Source organism: Colias philodice, chromosome 7, assembly GCF_061535455.1.
Source record: "Colias philodice isolate Cphi_HAF_F1 chromosome 7, ilColPhil1 Martin Lab GWU primary, whole genome shotgun sequence".
NCBI classification, from domain to species: domain Eukaryota; kingdom Metazoa; phylum Arthropoda; class Insecta; order Lepidoptera; family Pieridae; genus Colias; species Colias philodice.
Window position 1 is genome coordinate 1,174,881 of NC_143092.1, and position 23,738 is coordinate 1,198,618.

Genomic DNA, 23,738 nt, shown 5'->3' on the forward strand with positions numbered 1-23,738 from the left:
GTCACGGGGAGACTCAACTCCACGACGCGCCAGTCTAATATAATGAATAAATAGCGTTTAAAATCCGTTAAAAAGTCTATAATTTAAATGTATCTCGCGTTAAATCAAACACTAGAAAATGCTTTAAAAATCTTTAAAAATACGCAACGGATTATGACGAGGTATCTTTTAATAGATTGAGTGTTTCAAACGTATTTTAGTATAGAATTTATTAGGTTTAAAAAAAAAGCGGGCGAAGCCGGGGGTGGTAAACTAGTAGGTATTGTATCAAATAAAATAGTTATAATATAATAATTTTAGTTCATGCCATCTAGGGAGCATCATTCAAAACGTAATTTATATAATGCTCCCAAAGATGGCGCTATACAATTTCAAAATTATTAAAGACAAAATATTATTCACATTTCGTTGATTATCAAAATTGATCAATTGATCAATTTGTTATTTTTTAAAGAAAATATTATTAATACGATCAATTCCATGGGCATGGTCATGTCAAAAATCCTTAGCAAAAATCCATACATCTATGCGGCAGGCTCACCGCTGTTCCTATCGAAAATTTTTATTTTATTTTCAACTCTAACGCGGAGATCTAAGAGCTATATTTGAATTTTGTTCGTATTGTCATGACGTCACTGTGAAAATTGAAAACTGAAGTATGACGTCTATCGCCTACTTCTGTACACACACATAGAGCCTACTATAGATATAATTTTCATTCACATTTTCTTTTCTCGGTCGCATAGTGTAAATAATTAATTAGTTTAATTAATTTTGCCTTGCTATCTACATATCATAGAAGTAAACAATAATGAGCTATCTAAACAAATTGTTTTGTATCGTGTGGTAAAATAAACTTAAGTGATTAAAGCCCTCAAAAATGGATTCTACTGCGTGCGATTACGAAGATGGTGAAATTCCTATTTGGCAGGAGCCTCGATGTGAACCTTTAGGAGCACCTAAAGAAAACCTTTGTGATGAAGCATCTCCCGAACAATCGTCGGGTGACCGAATACATGCTTTGGAAGAGGAACAAGAAATCCTATCGTCGTCAGTATTTTCGTTGACTTCGCACCTCGCACAGGTTGAATTTAGACTCAGACAAATTCTTAAGGCTCCTCCAGAAGAGAAAGATGCTATGTTACAAGCGCTCGAAGAGTTTACTTCTCGCGGAGTTGACTCGAGAGAGGCACCCCAAGGAAGTACAGACGATGGCGCTTGCAGTGAATGTGTAGAGTTAGAAAGGAAAATACGCAGTCAGCGAGCAAAGCAAGCACGATTCGTGGACAGATTAAAAAATCAACTGAAAGAGCTCGAAAGATTCGCTGCTAGTACTTCTAAACTTGACGATTCAAAACATAGATCCCTCATAGAGCATCTGCGTAAGGAAATCGACCGAAGCTTAGAAGAAGGCTGTCATCAACCACTCACAACAGATGAATTACGACATCAAATCGACTGTGCAGTTCGCCAGTATGCTGATAGGCAGCTTTCAAAGGATGAAATTATCAGCAAACTTCAAACACATATAGATGATATGCAAAAGTTCATTAGGCTGATGAAAAATGAAGAATTTAATGGCAAACCTCAGTCTAGCAAGTCCGAACCAAAAAAAGTGGGTAAGCCAAATTCTTTTGACAAGACTTACAGTAAGAATAAAGTAAATGATGAGCTTAAAGCTGAAACTATAAACTTGATGAGAAAAGCTTCAACATTGATTCAAATATTTACTGTATCTCAGTTTGGTTGTTCGCCAAACACAAATAAAAGGTATGAAAGTAAATCTTCAACACTAGTTACACATTGGGGGAACTTGAGGGCAAAGTTAGAAATGTCAATAGATGCTGTACTTCATATGGTTTCAAGGGAAAGATTGTCACAGTCTATTATTGACAGTTATGATAGTGAATCGGAAGAAGGAGGTATAATTATCAATGATGCTCCATTAACAACGGCAGTAAGACGTCACTTGGCTATTAATTTGAGGGACTTACTACAGCATGGCCTTGTTGGACAAGAAACAACCTCCCTAGTACCAATTATAGGCTGTTTTCCAGTCAGAAGATCATCAACATCTCATTCTATTCACATATGGGAAGTTATCTTACGTTACTATGATTTGAATGATGGTGATCGTTTTAACTCAACGCCCGCCAGGAAACTAAGTCAAAGCTTTAATCTAGATATAGTTGGAGGCACGGCAATTACCAATAAACAGAGTTTGTTAAGTGCCATTGGAGGTATTCTAGCATCTCACACTCCATATAAAAGAAGCTATGATGCCCATTTTAAAGCATTTGTTTGCGCTGCATTGAATGCTCACAAACTTGTCATTTGGTTGAATATAATGTTGAAATGCAGGTCTCTAGTAGATTCCTACTACTCCTCCACAAGTTATGTAGTTAATACAGGATTTCAAGATGCCTTACAGAGTCTCGATAGACTAACGCCATATAGTTTTGATCTGCCTGTTGATCTGGCTGTGAAGCAATTCCAAAATATAAAAGACGTATTTATGTAAGTTTAAGTCGCCTTCCATATTGCTCTGTGTATTTATATAATGTGTAAACTCTAGTCCACTATTATAAGTTTAAAGAACTAGTTAACTCAATGCATGTAAAATTTTGACAAATTTTCATATTCATTGACTTGATTACTTTTAGTTTTGATCTGATATATTGGCCTATCATTTTAGTGAAATGCTTTTTTAATGTATAGATATGTATTTAGATTTAATTGTAATGTATAGCAAATGCAACTATTATTTATGTAGTTTATCTGTAAAGAAGTGATACTCTGTGAGGAAGATTTGCAATTTTACTATAGGTAGTATTCATGACTTATTTTAGGTTTCTATTGACAATCCTTTGCTTCAGTTTTAAAGAAGTTGACTATGTAGGTTTGTTCAAGAGATATGTTATTGTAAATGTATTAACAAAATATATGGCTAATTATACAATATTTATATCTTAGACTTTGTGCTGTCTATAAATCTTTTCACATTAGTTTTAGTTTTTGTATTTATTTAAATAATGAATTGCGTTAAATTCAAGTTGTTTTAAGTCAAAAGTTATACCAACCTTTCAACATAAAATTTAGTATGTGTGTACATATTAATATGATCAAAAATTGTTTATGTATTACTTCTTATCTCATATTATGCTCATGCTTTTTTGTTCTTAAAAATAATATACTTACTTGCAATATTTAGTTTATAGACAGAAAAATGTTCAATGATGTACCACTTTACCTAAAATAGTGAAAATACAGTTGCACCTATTTTCAATCTTTGTCTTACAAGTACAATATAGAATTAAAACATTCCATATATATGAGTGAAATAAGTATATAATGTTATTTCTGCAGAATTTATTTTGTGATAGTACGGCTGTAAGTTTATGAAATAGAAACCAAAGAAACATTCCCATTTATTTTACCAAAGATTTAATGTACTTAACATAGGAATTAATTTTATTGCAAATATACTTATTCAGTTTAAAAATGTGTTGTTTTATTGAAACCTTTTATTATTCGGATAAAAATTTAAGAAGTTTATATTGATGTAAAAGAATTTCATGTAGTTTTAAATGACCAGTGTCTCTAATAATTGTATTTGATAGATAGTTAAGTGAATTTTCATGTCCCCTAGTGGGGTAAGGGGCAGATGCATTATACACCTGTTTCACTGATCGATTTTCTTTAGGGACAAGTAGGTGATCAGCCTTCTGTGTCCTACCAGACCGAGACATTTTTTTTCTTCGTCTCCACCGGGAATCGAACCCAGGACCCCTCGGTTCTACGCTCACGCGTTTTTTAATAAAGAATATTCATTTTGATAGGAAGCTAAAGGGTTATAAAATAAAACAAAGAATAAAACATTAATGTTTAATAACGATAAATAACAGAAACACATCAACCATACAATAGCTGTTCTTTACAAATAAAAAACATTCAAAATATTGCTTTTCCTGATGTGGCCATCTTAGTGCATAATAATGCACAAGACAATTGATTTTTTTTAACATCCAGTGATGGCACAAATTATAATGTATACTTTAATTTATAAAACGTGTAGATAGGCTAAAAGCACACGTTAATGTGGCAAATTAGCCAGAATTACTTATGTTATCTCTTTTTCGCTCACGATAATTGAATCCTGCCATCTCACTCTGACATTTTCAAGATTGAATGTTTTATTGGTAACCTATCTACACCTTTTAATTTATAATATCATTGGCAGTTATATTTATTCATTTGTCCTACGTATTTTCTTGTGGTAGAGTTAATTCCAATTGGAACATTTTTGTTTCTAAGGCATCACCACAGGGCATCACATAATCAAATATAATCATCATAAAGTCGTATTCAAGAGACCAATACACTCGCAGATACTACTTTGAATAAAAAATGTATAATAATCGGAACATACATCAAAAATTAAATTAAATACATGTACACTGTGTTTTCATCATCGATAATAAATATAAGGGTAACCTTGACTACTTTCTGACATTTTTCCATCAACAATAATTATTATTTATGACTGTACATAGCAGTAAACTTGAAATAATACATTGATATCCTAATACAGTAGATAGCAGACAACTCGATGGTGTCATGAAAAGGCTTATTTCATTGTTCCCTTTTTAACCCCCGACGCAAAAGACGGGGTGTTATTATTTAATTATGTAAGTACTAGCTTCCGCCCGCAACTCCGTTCGCGCAGATGTCGGTCTATAAAACTGAAAAATTAAGATTTTTTTCTACGTATTTTTCCAGGATAAAAAAGTATCCCATTTTATGTCCAGGATAATAAAGTATAATTATACCAAGTTTCATCGAAATCGAACCATTAGTTTTCACGTGATGCCAGAACATACAGATAGACAAAAAAATTTTAATCACATATTGTGCAATGACATGATACATTACACACTACAACAGAATGGACCCTTCTACAGATTTATTATATGTATAGATTATAATATGTAAGTGACAACATATTAAATAATGTTTATTTTCACTATGAATATGATATAAATATATAGGGGACAACTTTCAAGACAATTTTCAAGCCTTATACTTTCTACTGTACTAGAATACATAACTACATTATCCACGTCAAGGCTACCCATACACGAAGCAGCAGACCCTCGATCCAGTGCATCATCAGGTCTACTTGGGTCCCAGCATGTCTTCAGGTCGGACCCACTTATCGAACTGTTCAGCGGTTAGGATGCCTAGTTTTATAGCCGTGTCCTTGAGAGTACCGCCTTCTTTGTGCGCCGTTTTCGCTATTTGAGCAGCCTGAAACAAATTAATTCATTTAGAGCTGATTTTTCAATCCTTGGTTAAAACTACGTCGAATAATGTATAAAACTACCATTTAAGCTATGCAATAGCTTAAAAACTTCAAAAAACATACCTTATCGTATCCAATGTGCGGGTTAAGAGCGGTGACAAGCATGAGGGACTCCTTCATGATCTTGTCGATTTGAGCCACGTTTGCTTTGATGCCGACCGCACAGTTCTTGTTGAACGCTTGGCAACCGTCACCTAGAATGGAGTAACAAATATTAATGAATTTGAAATATCAATTAAAAAAAAGTGAAACTTATTATTGACCTTATTTTTCAAAAAATAATTTACTTAATTCGGCTTTGAATGCTGGTAACACTATCACTACTATTTATGGTTGAAATGTCAAAGTCAATGTTTGTTGTCACTTGTCACTGACAGTTTGTTTGATATTTGACAGTTATTGTTCAGTGGAATGTTTAATAACGTTTTTTTAGGTTATACTAATCAAATAAAAACAGTGATTTGTTTTGGGAAGCAAGGTTTGTACAAGAAAGGTGCAAAGGACAATATAGGGAATTACAGGCCCATATCTCTCATTTCGAACGTATATAAAGTTTTCGCAAAAGTTATCCTGGACAGAGTATCAAACCAACTAGACGAAAACCAACCGATAGAACAGGCTGGTTTCAGAAAAGGATTCAGTACGATTGATCAAATACATACAATTAAACAGCTTATCCAAAAATACAATGAGTACAATAAAACTATTTATCTGGCATTTATAGATTACTCTAAAGCTTTCGATAGTCTCAAACACGAATTCGTATGGCAAAGCTTAAAAGAGCAGGGAATTCCAAATTTATACATAGACATTATCAAAAACATATATAAGGAAAGTAAAGCTAGTGTCCGACTGGAATCAATGGGAGATGTTTTTCCAATTGAAAGGGGTGTAAGACAGGGTGATCCACTCTCACCAAAGCTGTTTACAGCAGTGCTAGAACAAATGTTCAGGAAACTAGAATGGGAGCATGTGGGACTTAACATAAATGGATCAAGATTGAATAATCTCAGATTTGCTGATGACTTGGTGTTATTAGAAGAAGACCCGCTACTACTGGAATCCATGATACAAACTTTAGCAGACAGAAGCAGGGAAGTGGGTCTAGAAATGAACTCTAGTAAAACTAAAGTAATGACGAATTCATCACCCATAGACATAACCATCAATGGACAAAAACTTGAATATGTAGAGGAATATGTGTATCTCGGCCAGATTATATCACCTTATGATCAAATGTCCAAAGAAATAGATAAAAGAATTGCAACAGGATGGAAGAAATACTGGGCCATGAAAGAAATCATGAAAAGCAAGACTCTGGGAATTAAGATCAAGAAGAAAACGTTTGATACCTGCATCCTACCCTGTATAACATACGGCTGCGAAACCTGGGCTCTAACTAAACGCCATAGGGATAAACTAGCAAGTTGTCAAAGAGGTATGGAAAGGAGCATGCTGGGTCTGAAACTAAAAGACAAAGTTAGGAGTACAGACATCAGACATAAAACAAAATTAACAGACATCCTTAAGAACATCGACCAACTAAAATGGAGATGGACTGGACATATGCTCCGCTGCAAAAAAGAAAAATGGAGCAAACAGGTTACTGTCTGGTACCCTAGGGATGGAGTAAGGAGCCGGGGTCGCAAAGCTAGGAGATGGGAGGACGAATTAAAAACGACCGCAGGGCCCTTTTGGACAAGGGTGGCAGCAGACAGGGTACAATGGAAAGAGTTGGAGGAGGCCTTTGCCGTAAGGCATACCGAAATTAGGGATATTTTATAGTGAAATTTGTTTTTAAGTGTTAAGTAATCTCTAAATTGTATGTTTATATATGTGAACTTTTTCGGAAATAAAGGCTTTATTATTATTAATTTACTTAATACAACTTTACAGAAATACGCCGAATCACGCGTGGCAGGGATAAGAAAAAGATGGCGCGTAACGGAAAAATGTCACGCGTAACGAAAAAATGTTACACTAAACTTTTTTCCAACCCCGATAGAGAAGTTTCACTTCAAAAAGAAGGTTTAAAGAGACATCTCTGAAGGTACAGTACATCATGTCATGGACGATTTATCTTGAAATTTTATCATATTTTGCGCTTGACCACAATCTCGCCTGATGTTAAGCCGAGAAGTGGTCTAATATGGTACTCGCTTCCCTATAAAGTACCTGTTCGCTCTACACTTGAAGATCTTAAAAAAACCTATTTTGTACCTGCTGTATAATAACGTGTGGCATGGTATGTAATTTGAATTTATTTTCGATTGACATAAAATATATTTCTGACATATTTTTTTTTCACTTAGGCAAGATGGCGTCCTATGGTGGATATCTATCTGTCTTGTTCTTTTCTTTATTCCAACTCACCCAAAAGCCGTATAGACCTCAGAACGTTGGCCACAATCATGGGCTTGAAGACGTTGAGCTCAAAGTGACCGTTGCTACCACCGATGGTGCAGGCCACGTGGTTGCCCATCACTTGCGCGGCGATCATTGTGAGGGACTCGCATTGGGTGGGGTTCACTTTGCCTGGAAAACAATAAGTAAAGTTATTGTTACAGTTAATTTTTTACGCTCCGCTCACGTTATGCGCTCACAATGAGAGCGAGTGAGAGGCACGCGGGCATGGTTAGCCCGCCTAAGAGCGAGAGAGACAGACATAAAAAGTCGTTGTCACGTAAAACTTTCGCCCGTATAGTTACCGACTTTACAGGCAACCAATTTTTTGTTAAATAAATTCTTACGTGTTAAATCTGAAGTGGACCTATTTAATGTTAATATTGTATCGTTTGTGTCTAATTGTACCTTATGTTTAAGTCAAACTTTGTAATAATAGACTAGAGTAGATAATTTTTGAAACAAAAAAAAATCGCAGTCGGATGAAACCCATTAGAAAAGGAGGGGAATATGATAAAAATTTAAGGAAAAATAAATTACGGTCAATCCGAGTTCGGGAAGCGGGAGGGGGGAGCTTTTAAGAGAAAAAAATGGTTTCTCTCGATTTCCGACAAAACTACAAGTCCTATAGAAAAAAGTTCAATGGCAAAGTTGTAGGTAATTAAAAGTTCTACAACTTTTGTATTCACAATTTTTTCACATAACCTAAAAATTTAGGTGAAAAATTCAAAAAACCAAGTTTTTGGTCTTTTATTTCTATCTACTTCAAAATTTATTTTTTTTCTACGAAATTTGGTGGAAACTTACATTATTATGTCCCAAATACACTGTAATTTATTTGATTGAAAATATTTATTTTTTCCCCTTATTTTGAATTAATACCAAAAAAACAACCTAATTTTCAATCGAAAAGTCACCCGTCAAAATATCAGCTTTTTTCAAAAACTTGGGGTGCCTTTTATTCATTGAAATCTCTACTTTCATACGGTGTAAAAAAAAATAAACACCACCATAGTAAATGTTCTCAGGAAATGCATACAAACAGTGTGATAATGAGCTTTTACTAAATCAGGCACACTTCTTGAACTCTATATCTTCTCTTGTATCGGCTTTTCGGTAATATTTCAAAAGAAAAATAATTATCTGTTCTAAGTTTAATATTTTACAGCATATTCAAAAGCAAAACGATGTCGATAAAAACATTTCAGGTAGTTCGAGAAGTGAGCCTGATTTAGTAAAAGCTAATTTTCAGACTGTTTGTATGCACTTCCTGAGAACATTTATTATGGAGGTGTTTATTTTTTTTTACACCATATGAAAGTAGAGATTTCAATGAATAAAAGGCACCCCAAGTTTTTGAAAAAAGCTGATATTTTGACGGGTGACTTTTCGATTGAAAATTAGGTTGTTTTTTTGGTATTAATTCAAAATAAGGCGAAAAAATAAATATTTTCAATCAAATAAATTACAGTGTATTTGGGACATAATAATGTAAGTTTCCACCAAATTTCGTAGAAAAAAAATAAATTTTGAAGTAGATAGAAATAAAAGACCAAAAACTTGGTTTTTTGAATTTTTCACCTAAATTTTTAGGTTATGTGAAAAAATTGTGAATACAAAAGTTGTAGAACTTTTAATTACCTACAACTTTGCCATTGAACTTTTTTCTATAGGACTTGTAGTTTTGTCGGAAATCGAGAGAAACCATTTTTTTCTCTTAAAAGCTCCCCCCTCCCGCTTCCCGAACTCGGATTGACCGTAATTTATTTTTCCTTACATTTTTATCATATTCCCCTCCTTTTCTAATGGGTTTCATCCGACTGCGATTTTTTTTATCTTTTCATTATTTTCAAAGGCTTCTACCCCAGTCTATAATTGTTATCTTTGTGTATATATCTATATTATGTTATCTATATGTAATAATGTAGTGCGATTATAATAGAAATTTGGATATAGATTATTGTGAAGAATCTATATTAATATTAAAAAACTGAAGAGTATATTTGTTTTTTTGAACGCGCTAATCTCAGGGACTACTGGTCGGATTTCAAAAATTCTTTCGCTGTTAGATAGCCCATATCATTTCGCTAACGCATTACTATAACATTCTATATGAGTTCGCAGAATTAATTTTTATTTTGACACATGTTGTAATCTTTATTACCTGGCATAATAGATGAACCGGGTTCGTTCTCTGGCAGAAGTAATTCAGCAAGACCACATCTGGGTCCGGAAGCTAATAGACGGATATCGTTCACGATCTGTTAGTAATAATAATTTGTGAAATAAAATGTTGCTGTTAATGATTCACGATTGAGATTATGTTATGTTTCTTTTTTATCATATAAGATTCATGTTGAATTTGATATTTTTGGTTTAATGGCATTCAAATGCTTTTATAAATATAAATATATAAAGAATAGAAAAAATTCGATCACGAGGCATCCGCCCCGGTTTGGCGCGAAAGGATGCGGGTTCGAGTCCCGCCTCGTGATCGAATTTTGTCTATTCTTTATAAGTTTATATAGATAAGCTTAAATAGATAAGTTCGAAGCTTTGTCACGAAAGGAACAATGAAAGGGACAAAGTAAATTAGACCAATATTTACTTAGATATTTATCTGATCATATTTTGTTTAAATTACCAATTCTTTATTATTGTAAAATCGCTCAATTATAGAATGATTTAAAGCGACATTTTTATGAGTAGATACCATAAATAATACATACATAGGGTAATCCAAACCATTTAAATGGCAGAAATGTTAGAAAATATATGAATTACCTTCATAAGAGATACAGCGATAGTGTTGAGAGCTCCAGATACTTCAACCATCGAGTCGTGGCAGGCCAACGCCTCAAACTTGTTCGGTGCAGATTCGAAAGGAATACCTGTATGATAATACATGATGTTACATATGTATTTTGTAAAATTAAATTGTAAAACTGACATGATTAAAAAGAGCAACAATGGAGTTTCTTGCCGGTTCTTCTCCGTAGATACTGCTTTCCGAATCGGTGGTAAATGTTTAAAATCTGTAATGACGTTTTAAAAGTGCTTCTGGAAGAAGTCTGATTAAATAAATAAATTTTTGAGTTTGAGTTTGTACATGAAAATAAACTTTTAAAATATAAAATTAAAAACTTTGAAACGTCAAACAGCAGCAGTTTATTTGCTAAGCAAGGTAGAAACTGCACTTTAGGTATTAAAGAATTGAGAAAAACATTTTGATAATATTTATTGACAAACATACATATGATACACTTTTGATAAACTTTAAACATTTTTTGCTCTTTCTGTAATGAAAGAGCTAAAAAAATTATGACTTCAATTCTATTTTGTTGTATCTTAATCTATATACTAATAACGCGCTGATCTCAAGAACTACTGGTCTGATTTGAAAAATTCTTTCGGTGTTAGAGAGCCCGTATATCCACTATGTGCTAAGACCAATGGAGTAATGCGGGTAAAACCGCAGGGCACAGCTAGTAGCTAATAAATGTAATTTCTACATCTACCCTCACTCACCGGTCAAATTGGCGATCTCCTTAGCGCATTTCTCTGCGAATCCCACTCTGGTGCTAAGCCCAGTACCCACAGCAGTTCCACCCAATGCCAAGTAGTGTACACACTCACTCAGTGCCATATCTATACTAATATTATAAGGAGGAAAAGTTTGTATGTATGTATGGTTTTCACGCATAAACTACTGGACCGATTTTGATGAAATTTGATAATCTTTAGACCCTGAGTAAGAACAAAGGCTACCTTTTCTTGCTAAATATGTACCACGGGCGAAGCCGGGGCAGACCGCTAGTGAGTTATATATCTGTTAGTGACGTCACTCACCGGTCAAATTGGCGATCTCCTTAGCACATTTCTCTGCGAATCCCACCCTCGTGTTAAGCCCAGTACCCACAGCAGTTCCACCCAATGCCAAGTACTCACTCACTCGGTACAATATGAGTTATATATCTGTTAGTGACGTCACTCACCGGTCAAATTGGCGATCTCCTTAGCGCATTTCTCAGCGAATCCCACCCTCGTGTTAAGCCCGGTTCCCACAGCAGTTCCACCCAATGCCAAATAGTGCAAACGAGGTAATGTGCTACACACTCGCTCGATACCATATGTGAGTTGGGACGCGTATCCGGAGAACTCTTGGCCTAGTGTTAGCGGTACGGCGTCCATTAAGTGCGTTCTGAAATATAATACATATTATAATATACTAGCTTTCCGCCCGCGGCTTCGCCCGCGTTTTCAGAGAAAACCCCGCATAGTTCCCTTTCCCGTGAGATTTCCAGGATAAAACCTATCCTATCTCTCAAGTTGGATCGAACTGCACATGGTGTGCGAATTTTATTATAATCGGTTATGTGGTTTAGGAGTCCATTGAGGACAAACATTGTGACACGAGATTTATATATATTAAGATATTAAATTCCCGTGTCATAGTGTTAGTTGCCATACGGAGACAGCATGAACTATTTTTAACTAATTTTTTGATTGGATTTAAAATTATGTATGTAAGTATGTTTATCAGCCATTTGGTTTTCATAACACAAGCGAAATGCTTAGTATGGGATCAGATCATGCCGTGTATGAAAAATGTCTTGAAATACTTATTTTGTTATACAGGGTGTCCCAAAAAGTAGTGATGAACGGAAGCTGGGGGTGATTCGGATAGCCCTCTAGGTCCTCTACCTCCCAGCTTCCGTTCATCACTACTTTTTGGGACACCCTGTATATTTTTGTGTGCAAAATACAAGTTATTTGTTTTCCTTTTTCCAATATTATTTACTGCTTTGTTATTATTGTGTGTGTATGTGTTTGAATGTATGTTCACCAACCTGCCGATCTTAATAATCTTTTCAAACTCCTTCGACTTAGAAGCGAGCGTGTCTCTCAAGCACACTAGACCTGGCATCAATCTATCCCTGAGTTCCATCGCCACCGCAATGTGCATAGCCGTTGGGTAGGTATCGTTGGAACTTTGGGATTTGTTCACGTGATCGTTTGGATGTACCGGGTCTTTGCTGCCAAGTTTGCCGCCAAGTATTTGGATCGCGCGGTTGGCTATTACCTGCGAATTTAATATAGAGGTTGGAAATAAAATAATAAATGAAAATAGTTTATTTCGTTTCTTAGTTTTACACAATTTGGAGTGGGCCCTCCTAGTAAGTTTAAGATAAAAGCTGTGTCAGGAGGACCCTCTTCCTTAACTTAAAATAGGTTATCTACATGAAAAAAATAAACTGTTTATAACTTAATATTAATAGTAAAGTGTGGAGTCTATGAGTGTGTGTGTGTGTGTGTGTGTGATGTGTTTGTGTATTGTGTGTGTGGGCGTGTGTGTGTGTGTAAATATTTTCGTTTTTCGGTGAAAGAAGATTGGAATTAAATTTTACATAGAACTTGTGCTTCGAATAATATATTCAAAGATATATTATGTCATGTATTTATTTAGTACATATATGGTAAATCGTATTTCAAGGATTAATAATTTCTTACTGAAATCAAACAAAGGTTTACAAAGCGCAATTTTTATGTACATCATAAATTATTTTAATGAATAGCTTGTTTTTTTAGTCAAAATGTAAATGAACAAGCTATGTAATAATCTATACTAATATTATAAAGCTGAAGAGTTTGTTTGTTTGAACGCGCTAATCTCGGGAACTACTGGTCCGATTTGGAAAATTTTTTCGGTGTTAGATAGCTCATTCATCGAGGAAGGCTATAGCTATATATCATCACGCTACGACCAACAGGAGTGGAGCCACGGGGGTGAAACCGCGCGGAGCAGCTAGTAAGTAATAAAATAATATGTAGTTACATATTATGAGTTCTATTATAGTTATAAATATATACTAAACATTCACCTCATTAGTGTTCATGTTGGTCTGTGTACCGGATCCAGTCTGCCAAATGACGAGCGGAAAGTGACCCTCGCGGTACAACTTGCCTGATATAACATCGTCGCACGCTTGCACTATGGCTTCCGCTGCAAATTGTAAAGAAAATTAATTTATTTTGCGTTTTTGAAGTGAAAACTTCTTTAGCGGCGTTGAGCACTTTTTCTGTAATGGGTATAAAATCTTAAACTCGCGTCAGGACACGTGACCTGATCGAAAAAGCGTAAGACGAATACCATTCCAAAATATCAAACATGCTCAACGTTAATAATCAAGTTTTCACTTCTGCCGGCACTCCCGGAGTCTCTTTTTTTTTTTGTTAGAAATAATGAGGATAAGAGCTATTACGCACTGTCGACCAGTCTAGGCGACTGTGACTTACTATAGTTAAGATATGATTGTAAAGAATAAAGGTCACATATTGATAATTATAAAAAACACTTTTGGTTTTTTTGTGATAAAAAGAAGTTTAAAAATGTTAAATAACTAAGTAGTACCTAGCAGTTTTGATATTCCGCGCTTATTACTAGTCACTATCACTACATAGTATAAAACAAAGTCGCTTTCTCTGTCCCTATATCCCTATGTATGTTTAAATCTTTAAATTTACGCAACGGATTTTGATGTGGTTTTTTTAATAGATAGAGTGATTCAAGAGGAAGGTTTTAGTATATAATTTATTAAGTTTTAGACAAAGCGGGCGAAGCCGCGGGCGGAAAGCTAGTACTTAAATAATTAAAAATAATTTTGATATAATATTCTCAAATTCGATCTACTCACTACATAAGATTTTGATTTCAATTTAAAAACAGATCATTTAAGGTCATTCTCTCAGACCCGTGGCAAATTTTATTGGTACATTTTATCTACCGCAAAAACAATAAAATTTATAAAAGCGTCGAACCACAATAGCTCTTGTGATAACAGTTATCAAAGCCATAAATTTTATTTGCATATATACTAAATGTGGTTGTGAATTTTTTTGCAATCAATTACTTATTGAATGTTAATGTCAAGGTTGTTATTTATCAGTTAATAATTTGTGAATAAAGACGTCATTTAACTTACCTAAATTCACTTTATTAGATTTTCTAGTTAATATTATTACTAAAGATAAACTTAGTAACTATATTTAATATTATTACTAAAATACTTGCGCTTATAAAAAAATAAATTGAAATGCATTGATATTTACCAACTTTCTTGTCAAGACCATATTCAATATTGACTTTCGCAGCTGCTTTCTTCAAGATTCCCATAGCAACCACTACTGGGTACTGAAAATTAAAAAATAGACCTTTGACATAAATTTAATATCTTTTTATGTAATCAATTTAACTTCCAAATTTATTTTAGTATGTAGAAGGTGCGTAAATACTGTTTGGCTAATCATAGGAATAATGAAAATCTTTATTGTAACGCGAATATGAGCGTTACAATGAAGATTTTTATTATTTCTTGCTTCATTCTATTATCAGTGGAGTTCTTTTCCATTTTATGTATTTTTACGTCACAATCTTAATCTTAATACTATTATAAAGGCGAAAGTTTGTAAGGATGTATGGATGTATGGATGTATGGATGTATGGATGTATGGATGTTTGTTACTCTTTCACGTAAAAACTACTGAACCGATTACAATGAAATTTAGCACACATATAGAGGGTAACTTGGATTAACACATAGGATAGTTTTTATCCCGGAAATCCCACGGGAACGGGAACTATGCGGGTTTTCCTTTGCAAACGCGGGCGAAGCCGCGGGCGGAAATCTAGTTCTCAATAAACCAAGAATAAAGTAGAATGCGACGCGTATACCAACGCATTTATTTTAAAAAATGTGTAGGTAGGGTAATTGCGCCTGTTCGCGTCCACTTAGTGCAGTTGGAAAGTTTGAAGGAGAAAATAAAAATGTTCCAAAACAAATTACAAATCAAAATTTATGTAACGTGTTCATTACATAGTCTATTTTAAGATTTACTTTCAATTGTGTTGGAAATATCATGTGGTTTTTATTTATCTAGACAAATAGCAGAATTAGGCGTTTTACCCAGTTCGCGTCCAAAAATTCCAGTTTGCGTCCACCCGTGGACCAGTTCGCGTCCACCAGCTTAGAAAAGGAATTAAGAGTGTATTGGGTGATATTTTATCAGATAAATGCAAATAAAAATTAGATTTTAATAAATTATTTATTTACGAATATAGTTATTTAATAAAAACTGGCCAAATGCGAATGGGACTCGCACACCGAGGGTTCCGTATTAACCTGGTTTTTTTTCATATGTTTTAACTGTAAATGATTATTTTTTCAATGTTTCCCTTATTTGTGCTATAAGACGTTGCTTCGTACTAAACTTCAAGTGTATGTGTTCACGTAAAGTACCCTGTAGGTTTTGATTCCCTTGCGAATGTAGAAATTTGCGAAAATTTGCAGCATAAACGGCTGTATCTTTTGATTGCTTTGGCTTATAAGTTTGATTTTTTCACTGCTTCAAGGGACCGTAGACTTGAGTATTCAATATAAATTTCAGCTTTATACCTCCACGCGTTACTGAGAAAAAGGGTCTTGACAGAAAGACAGACCGGCAGACGGACATACAGACGGACGGATATCAAAGTGATACTGATGTATGATATGTGATCTACAAGGATTCCGGTTTTTCCTTTTGAGGTTCGGAACCCTAAAATCAACATATTATTAATATAATTCACTGTAAGGAAACTGGAAAAACTTATTTTTATATTTATCTTCTCATCAATAATAGACATAAATTAACAAAAGCAAAGTTACGTTATGTAAATAAATAATAATCAGTTCTATTAAGATTATCTACAAACCTATTTTTTAGTTTGTAATGAATTAAATTTATTTTTTGTTTATATTATTTTCTTAACCACAGACTTATTGACTCTCATTCTCAAAGATACCTACTAGTCTCATTCTTAGAATACCCATTTTAAAATGAAAAAATAGCATAAAAATTAGCTAATTTGAATGAAAATTTTAATTATCAACTTGTAGTCTTAGTCAAAAATTTACAGTCTATTTTAAATTACATATTTTATCAAACAATTCATTGCTACGTAATGAAAAACAATGTGGACGCAATATGTTCTATTGTTATGCACTATAGGTATAGTTTGCGCCCACCATGGACGCAAAATGGAAGTTGTACAAATTTGGTGTAGTAATTCGCGTCCACCTTATTTTAGCTATAATTTGGAAAATCCAAAAGTGCACGCCTCATAATTTTTTTTTAATAAATATTTATTAATTATTATTTTTGTTTATTTAATAACAATTAAACCACATCGAATCAGACACTGAAAAATGAAAGGGTTCTATTCCTGAGCATACTCAAGCGTAAGAGAAAAAAAAAGACTCGATTAGTAAAGTATTTCGGTCGCTATCGTGTTAACAAGAAAAAGGATCCGCACATACAGACACACGGACGTCCAAGACAGAACTTTTTTAAACTGTTTTTTAACTAGTTTAAATAACAAAAATGACATCAAAAATATCATGAACGTTAAAAATAGTGTTTTTTCTTAATATGTGTGTGTATGTATTATCTTACAAGTGCAATGTATGATACATAAAGACATTTTAAGTTTGAAAAATTAGATGTTTTGCGCGAAGTGACAGTAGTACCCACCTCAACGCTTCGTTTATGAGGCGTGCAATTAATTGTAAAATAAATTAGCTGATTTATAATCCATACTATTCCATGTTTTGTTAGCAAAGTAAAGAAACAGTTACATATTCAAAAATTCACATTTAACAATAAGATACTTACCGTCAAACGCGACGCTGCGCACTATTTTTTTCTCAAAATCCCGCGCGTTTTAGCTTTCTCGTTTAATAGCCAAAATTAAATATTTTTTTTAAATAGGATAGGCGGTGCGCAGGCATATTTTGAATATGTGTGCATGTCTCTTATACATTGAGGTATTGTCGGAAATTTTTCTTATTACAATTTTACTTAAAGTATACTTATTTTCGTGAATTTTCTAAAAGATATCCGCAAAATGGACGCGAATAGGCATGTGGACGCGAACAGGCGCAATGACCCTATATGCAGTGAGATAAAACTAACTAGGTACCTATGACGATGTAAAACTAAAACATGTCTATAAATAATGACAAACAAACTAACCGGCATCCGTTCCTCAATCCCTCCGATGGGGAAGTTCATAATGGACCTCACGGTCTGCGCGCCGTACAGCTTGTCGTCCGGCACGTCCAGCTCGCCCATCGTGTCTTTTTCTTTCCTCTGGAAATTAAAAAAATATATTTTACTAGAGGTCCGCCCTGGCTTAGCCCGTGGTACATATTTCGCACTAAAAGATAGCCTATGTCCTTTCTCGGGTATCAAAATGTCTCCATACCAAATTTCATGCAAATTGGTTCAGTAGTTTAGGCGTGATTGAGTAACAGACAGACAGACAGAGTTACTTTCGCATTTATAATATTAGTATGGATTTAATAGTGAAACCAGTACCTACTACCTATACATTTTTTATTGTTCGTAAAATTCTTGTTCGTAGCCATATTCTTCGAAAATTTTACACGTAAATTCGGTAGGTAAATATTCGTGATAAAATACGTAGAACAAGATAGTAGGAAAAAAATGAGGGAAAACAAAAAAATTGAAAACCTAAATATTTTCGAAATTGACAAAGGTCCGGGATACATCGCCCATTTTTGCAAGTGATTACTATCAAGCTAATTTTTCGTGAGTAGCTTTATTTTGATGAGATGTCCAATAATTTCATGCACGAAACTCTCGATTGTGGTAGCTTACAGAGGTAACAAGGATAAAAATTTTTGATTTGACGGTTCTCAAATATTTATTACGCAATTTGTAGGACAATATGTCTGTTGAATTATATAAGTATTAAATAAGTGAAAATAAAAAAAATCAGCTGGTAAGTAATCATTTATGATGACTTCGTTATCGATACACATTGCAAAAGGGGACTCTTTGATCAAACCATAGATTTTGTAGGACAAATATTTTTTCGAATAATTTAGATAATTATCTTGAGATTGAACAAAAAAAACATTCAGTTAGTAATTAATATTTGAGAACCATCAAATCAAAATATTTTATCCTTGTTTCCTCTGGTAGCTACCACAATCGAGAGTTTTGTACATGAAATTATTGGGCATCTCATCAAAATAAAGCTAGGTACTCACGAAAAATTAGCTTGATAGTAATCACTTGCAAAAATGGGCGATGTATCCCGGACTATTATTAAAATACTCATAAGTAGGTACCTCCCAAACAAATACCTAGGTACCTACATAAAGCGTAGGTAGGTATTACATATAACACGACTCGACAAAAAAATTTTCGTTCTTTGTCCTAAAGTTTATACTATTATTTTCCAGTTAGTTATGCACAAAAACGAAAAGAAAATACCTTTTTTCGGTATAAAGTTTGCTTTTGTGATAGTTATAATAATAATACAAATTTTTCAATTTTTTCATAAATTTTAATTTTTTAAAAAGACCGCGTGGTGAGAGTGGGATATTAACGTTTACACTGTGCCGCTAGATGGCACCCGAGTGATAAACAACCATTTTGTATTATTTACAAGCCCAGAATAACTTAAAATGTCGTCACGAAAGTGCAAATACGATGCTAATGCATTTTGTTTTATATGTGGTCAATTTATTAAAGTTCGAGACGTGAAATATGAACTAAAGACATCTCACGTTCTCTGTGAAGCCTATGAAGCATATTTTGACTGTCCTGTACGGAATCAAGATAAGCCATGGGCTCCACATGTTGCTTGTAGATATTGTAAATGGTGTTTGGAAGGTAAGGCAAATTCCAATTACAAATATTAAGGCCATGGGCTGCAGGATGTCATTAAAAGTACATATGCTGCATGCTCATTTGGATAAATTTAAAAACAATATGGGAGCCTATTCCGAAGAGCAAGGAGAACGTTTCCATCAGGACATCATGAATTTTGAACAACGCTATCAAGGCCAATACAATGAAAACATGATGGGCGACTATATTTGGGGTTTATTGAGAGAAAGTAGCTATGAACATAAAAGAAAAAGCAAAAGTGTGCACTTTTAAGTTATTTTCCACTTTTCTGTAAGCTAATTTGATAGTAAAACTTAATAAAAATAATAAACATTTTTATTTCAATAGTTTTATTTTCAATCAAAAATTAAAATCCGAGATTTTTTAAAATTTCCTTCAATCAGTCTTCTAAGCACAAAAGCAAAGTTTTTCATGCCATATATTTTTTTTCCGTCTAATTACGACCTAAACTACGAAATTTAATGCTTTGCAATCAAAGTCAAATTTCATGGTGACCCGTTGTAATCTATAATACCTACCTATGGGGTGTAACAAACTATAGATCGTAGTAAGTACAAAAGGAATACTACCATTTATATTTTAATCGAACAGTGTTATAAAATAAACTAGCAAGATATCAAGTTGTTTATTCCACAGTCCACTGCCTTACGAGTTACGCAAACCGGCAATTACATTAGGTACCTACTCCTAATAGTGTGATAAAATATATCTTACGAGAAAAACAAACAAATCTTTATGAAATCATATAATACTAGTGTTACGTAATAAATTAGACCCTCGATCTCGAATACTATACCTGTTTAAACATTTTACAGACATTACTGAAATATTATACAACTTATAGTATTATATTATATTAGTATATTGCGTATTTAATTCGCGCAGTATGTGTCCCTTAATTTTTTAATTATTGGTAGGTAGGTAGGTACAAACATTGTATATTTTTCTCATATTTATTACAGTTTATGATACATTTTTATTATCTAATGGAATTTAACAGTTAACTGAATTGCTATTTAGTAAGAGCGAATAAATTTGATGAGGCCAAGGTAGCAAGTTCATTAAAATTTAGAATTACTGATAACATTATCATATATTTATTACCATAGTAAGTTCTATACAGTACGCAAACAAATCTTACATGAGACTATTACATTTATTTAACAATTTTAACTACTTATTTAAACAAAATTCCTTACCATTTTCACAGGTTTTCCATCTGGATTCATACATACAGAACAAGCCATTTTTACGATCAAAACTTAACAATATAAAATACAAAAAATACAATCAACTGTTGTCGTACACAACAATGTCACAATTTATTTTTTTAAATCTATCAAACCAGTGACTTTCTAAACTGTTGCGTTGGCTATGGCTAGCACAGATAATAAAAAAAATCTAATTCAGCCGCGCCGGTACGCGATTCTCTAAACTTGTTTTACTGGTATAGTCACGTAACACGTTGTATGTCGTGTGGAATACAAAATGAAATCACAGTCGCGTATAAAGACCCCAGATTAAAAGTACGTGCGTATCGTAAGACGGTCCGCGACGAAATGAACTTAATCGCTTTCGGCATTTCGATGGCAATTTGCAGTTCCAATTATAGAACGCGTGAGAATAGGTACTTTGTTATCTTTTTCATTTGTTTTGATCGTTGTTTACATAGTACGTAACTGCGATTGTTATATCATTGTTACCGTGGCTCATGAGAAAAAATTAACTTGTGGTGCTAATAAGGTACAATATTAATAAAACAACACATATGTGTTGTTATATAAAAAAAATTCTGGAGGAATGAGCTGTACTAAGAATTATCTCCACTAGAAAACGGCAAGAATAAATTAATATATTATAAATTATAATACTTTTTTTAAAACTAAGATGTTCTAGTATAGAAAATAATGTAAACAATGATTATAACCATAACTATTATAAACTTTACCACCAACCAGGTAGGATAGGACATATATAAGAAGTAAGAACCACAACCTAATTTTTATTTTTTACATTTAGTGCAATTTTTAAAATACTAAAACTTAATACTTCTTTTTATGCTTTTAAATCATGACTCATCAAGTGGGATCTTACCTCCATACCTAATATACCCTTATCACCAAGAGGTATAAAATTGTTTTAATAACTCAGATCTTCCAAAAGAAAAAAAAAATTATTAAATTGGTCAAGTAACTAGTTTCAGATGGGTCTTCCCTTTATAAAATAATATAAATTGCTTTCGGAACTGGTTGTTAGGGCCATAATATATTAGTTGGCTATATTATATAAGGGGTACTTTTACAGTGACTGCGAAATTTGTCAAAAATAAAATGTCTCGGTCTGGCAGGATGCAGAAGGCTGATCACCTACTTGTCCCTACAGAAAATTGATCAGTGAAACAGATATATGCATAATACATCTGCCCCTTACCCCACTTGGGAAAACAAGGTGTTTGAACATTGCTTTATCTGGTAAAGTAGTTACTAGTTAGTTTTAAAATTATGACGTCTTCTATGAAATTCTCCAATGCTACTCACGTTTTCCCTAATTATTACTTTAACATTTTTATTATTTTTTTTATTCCTAAGTTACATTGTACAACCCAACTTTAATGTTTTTTGAGTTAATATAATAATTTGAATTTTAGATTTTTTGCATTTTTAAAAACTAAGTTCTTATTTAGAGAGATTCCATTTTATTCTGTACAATTGCATGGTTTAAATCTATATCTCTATGTTGATCTCATAGTAGGTATCAGACATCAGTTATATTATGCTGTTAATTTAATAAATCTGTGGGTGGGTATGTACTAAGAACTAGCACACACGAGCAACTTTGTCTTCGCAACTATTTTGTCTCTCCCATCAATTTGTATGGGGAGTTGCGTTGCTACGTGCGCGCACTTTCATACTAGCCCATGGGTGGAGAGACAAAATAGTTGCGGAGACAAAGTTGCTCGTGCGCGCTAGCTCTTAGATAATCTGAATTCATGAATTCAGACAAATAAGACAAAATTGGGTCAGGGTGTACCCTTGGGGGCGCTAAAGTAACATCTATTTTTTATGGTTTTATCGGCAAGAATAGCCTAAAATAAACACTTTTTATTCTTTGTATTTTTTCTCTAAGGTTGATAGTTTTCGAGATAATCGAGTTATAATATACTCATTTACAATGGGATCTGGACTTAGACGAAATTTAGAAATTTTTTTGTAGTCTATATAATACCTATTTTTTATGGTTTTATCGGCAAGAATAGCCTAAAATAAACCCTTTTTATTCTTTGTATTTTTTCTCTAAGGTTGATAGTTTTCGAGAAACTTACTGTAGAACATTTTTTATTCAGATTTTCAGTCAACTATCAACCTTCGAGTCTTTTTTCCATAGCGCCCCCAAGGCTACACTCCAACCCAAAATTGTTACTGTACTGTTACATCTTAATTTGCAGCATCCAATGGTTTATGGTACTGTCAAATAAATACATTTCTGTGCAGACATTTCACTTAAAAATATTAAGTAATCATACAAAAATATTTAATTGCAAAATTTCATATTTATGCATTTCCGACAACAATATAATATCAGTTGGATTAAATTATAATTCTCAATCTCAAGAGGAGTAAATTCCTCAAGATACCTATATATGTACATCTTGAATAAAAACAATAAACATCCACAATACTAAAATTTAAAATATGATTATCGTTAACTTATAAATTTATTTCCATAATTATAAAAATAGAGATAATTATAGAAATTGAGGATTTGGAATACAGGTATTTCGAATGAAGAGAGCGGTTATGCAACTTACCGCGACGACATTTGTGGTGGTGAAGTCCCGCTTATCAATCAGTTTAACAACGCATCGCAAATTCTTTGAAGAGTTGACTAATACGGAAGACACTTTAAATATAGAGGAAGCCATTATTTCTTGAAATAATAACGGCTTTTTCTTGTCGAAATGCCGCGGCCGAGAATAACACCTGCAAAACCTCTGAGTGCAAAACACTGTCAATATGAATTTAAATTGTCAATTGTCAAACTTGACATTTATGACATCATCACGAGAAAATAAGCCATTGTTTATGGTTAAACAATTTTACATTTAATATTTAAACAACTGTTTATATTTTAGATTATACAAAATTATTATTGATTTATTGTGTAGTTTTTTTATTAATATTTGATATCATTTATCTTATAATGAAATGTTATA

General features: G+C 33.4%; 2 protein-coding genes across 3 annotated transcripts; one reads left to right on the forward strand and one right to left on the reverse strand.

Moving 5' to 3' along the window:
* The first annotated feature begins 665 nt into the window (after nt 1-665).
* Nucleotides 666-3,306, forward strand: LOC149486905 (RUN domain-containing protein 1-like). The gene has a single exon (XM_089697176.1). The coding sequence runs from the start codon at nt 881-883 to the stop codon at nt 2,519-2,521; it is 1,641 nt and encodes a 546-aa protein (XP_089553302.1). The 5' UTR covers nt 666-880; the 3' UTR covers nt 2,522-3,306.
* Nucleotides 3,307-5,051: 1,745 nt separating this feature from the next.
* On the reverse strand, nt 5,052-23,526 carry LOC149486906 (fumarate hydratase, mitochondrial-like). 2 transcript variants are annotated; one of them, XM_089697008.1, is made up of 11 exons: nt 23,334-23,526; nt 17,837-17,953; nt 14,876-14,957; nt 13,648-13,769; nt 12,616-12,848; nt 11,761-11,966; nt 10,550-10,656; nt 9,930-10,026; nt 7,736-7,897; nt 5,426-5,556; nt 5,052-5,307 (listed from the first exon to the last, which is right to left on the reverse strand). In XM_089697008.1, the coding sequence occupies exons 1-11, from the start codon at nt 23,445-23,447 to the stop codon at nt 5,176-5,178; spliced, it is 1,503 nt and encodes a 500-aa protein (XP_089553134.1). In that variant the 5' UTR covers nt 23,448-23,526; the 3' UTR covers nt 5,052-5,175. The 2 variants fall into 2 exon arrangements, with proteins under 2 accessions (XP_089553134.1, XP_089553135.1); XM_089697009.1 differs by lacking the exon at nt 23,334-23,526 and adding an exon at nt 20,725-21,088.
* Nucleotides 23,527-23,738: the final 212 nt, after the last annotated feature.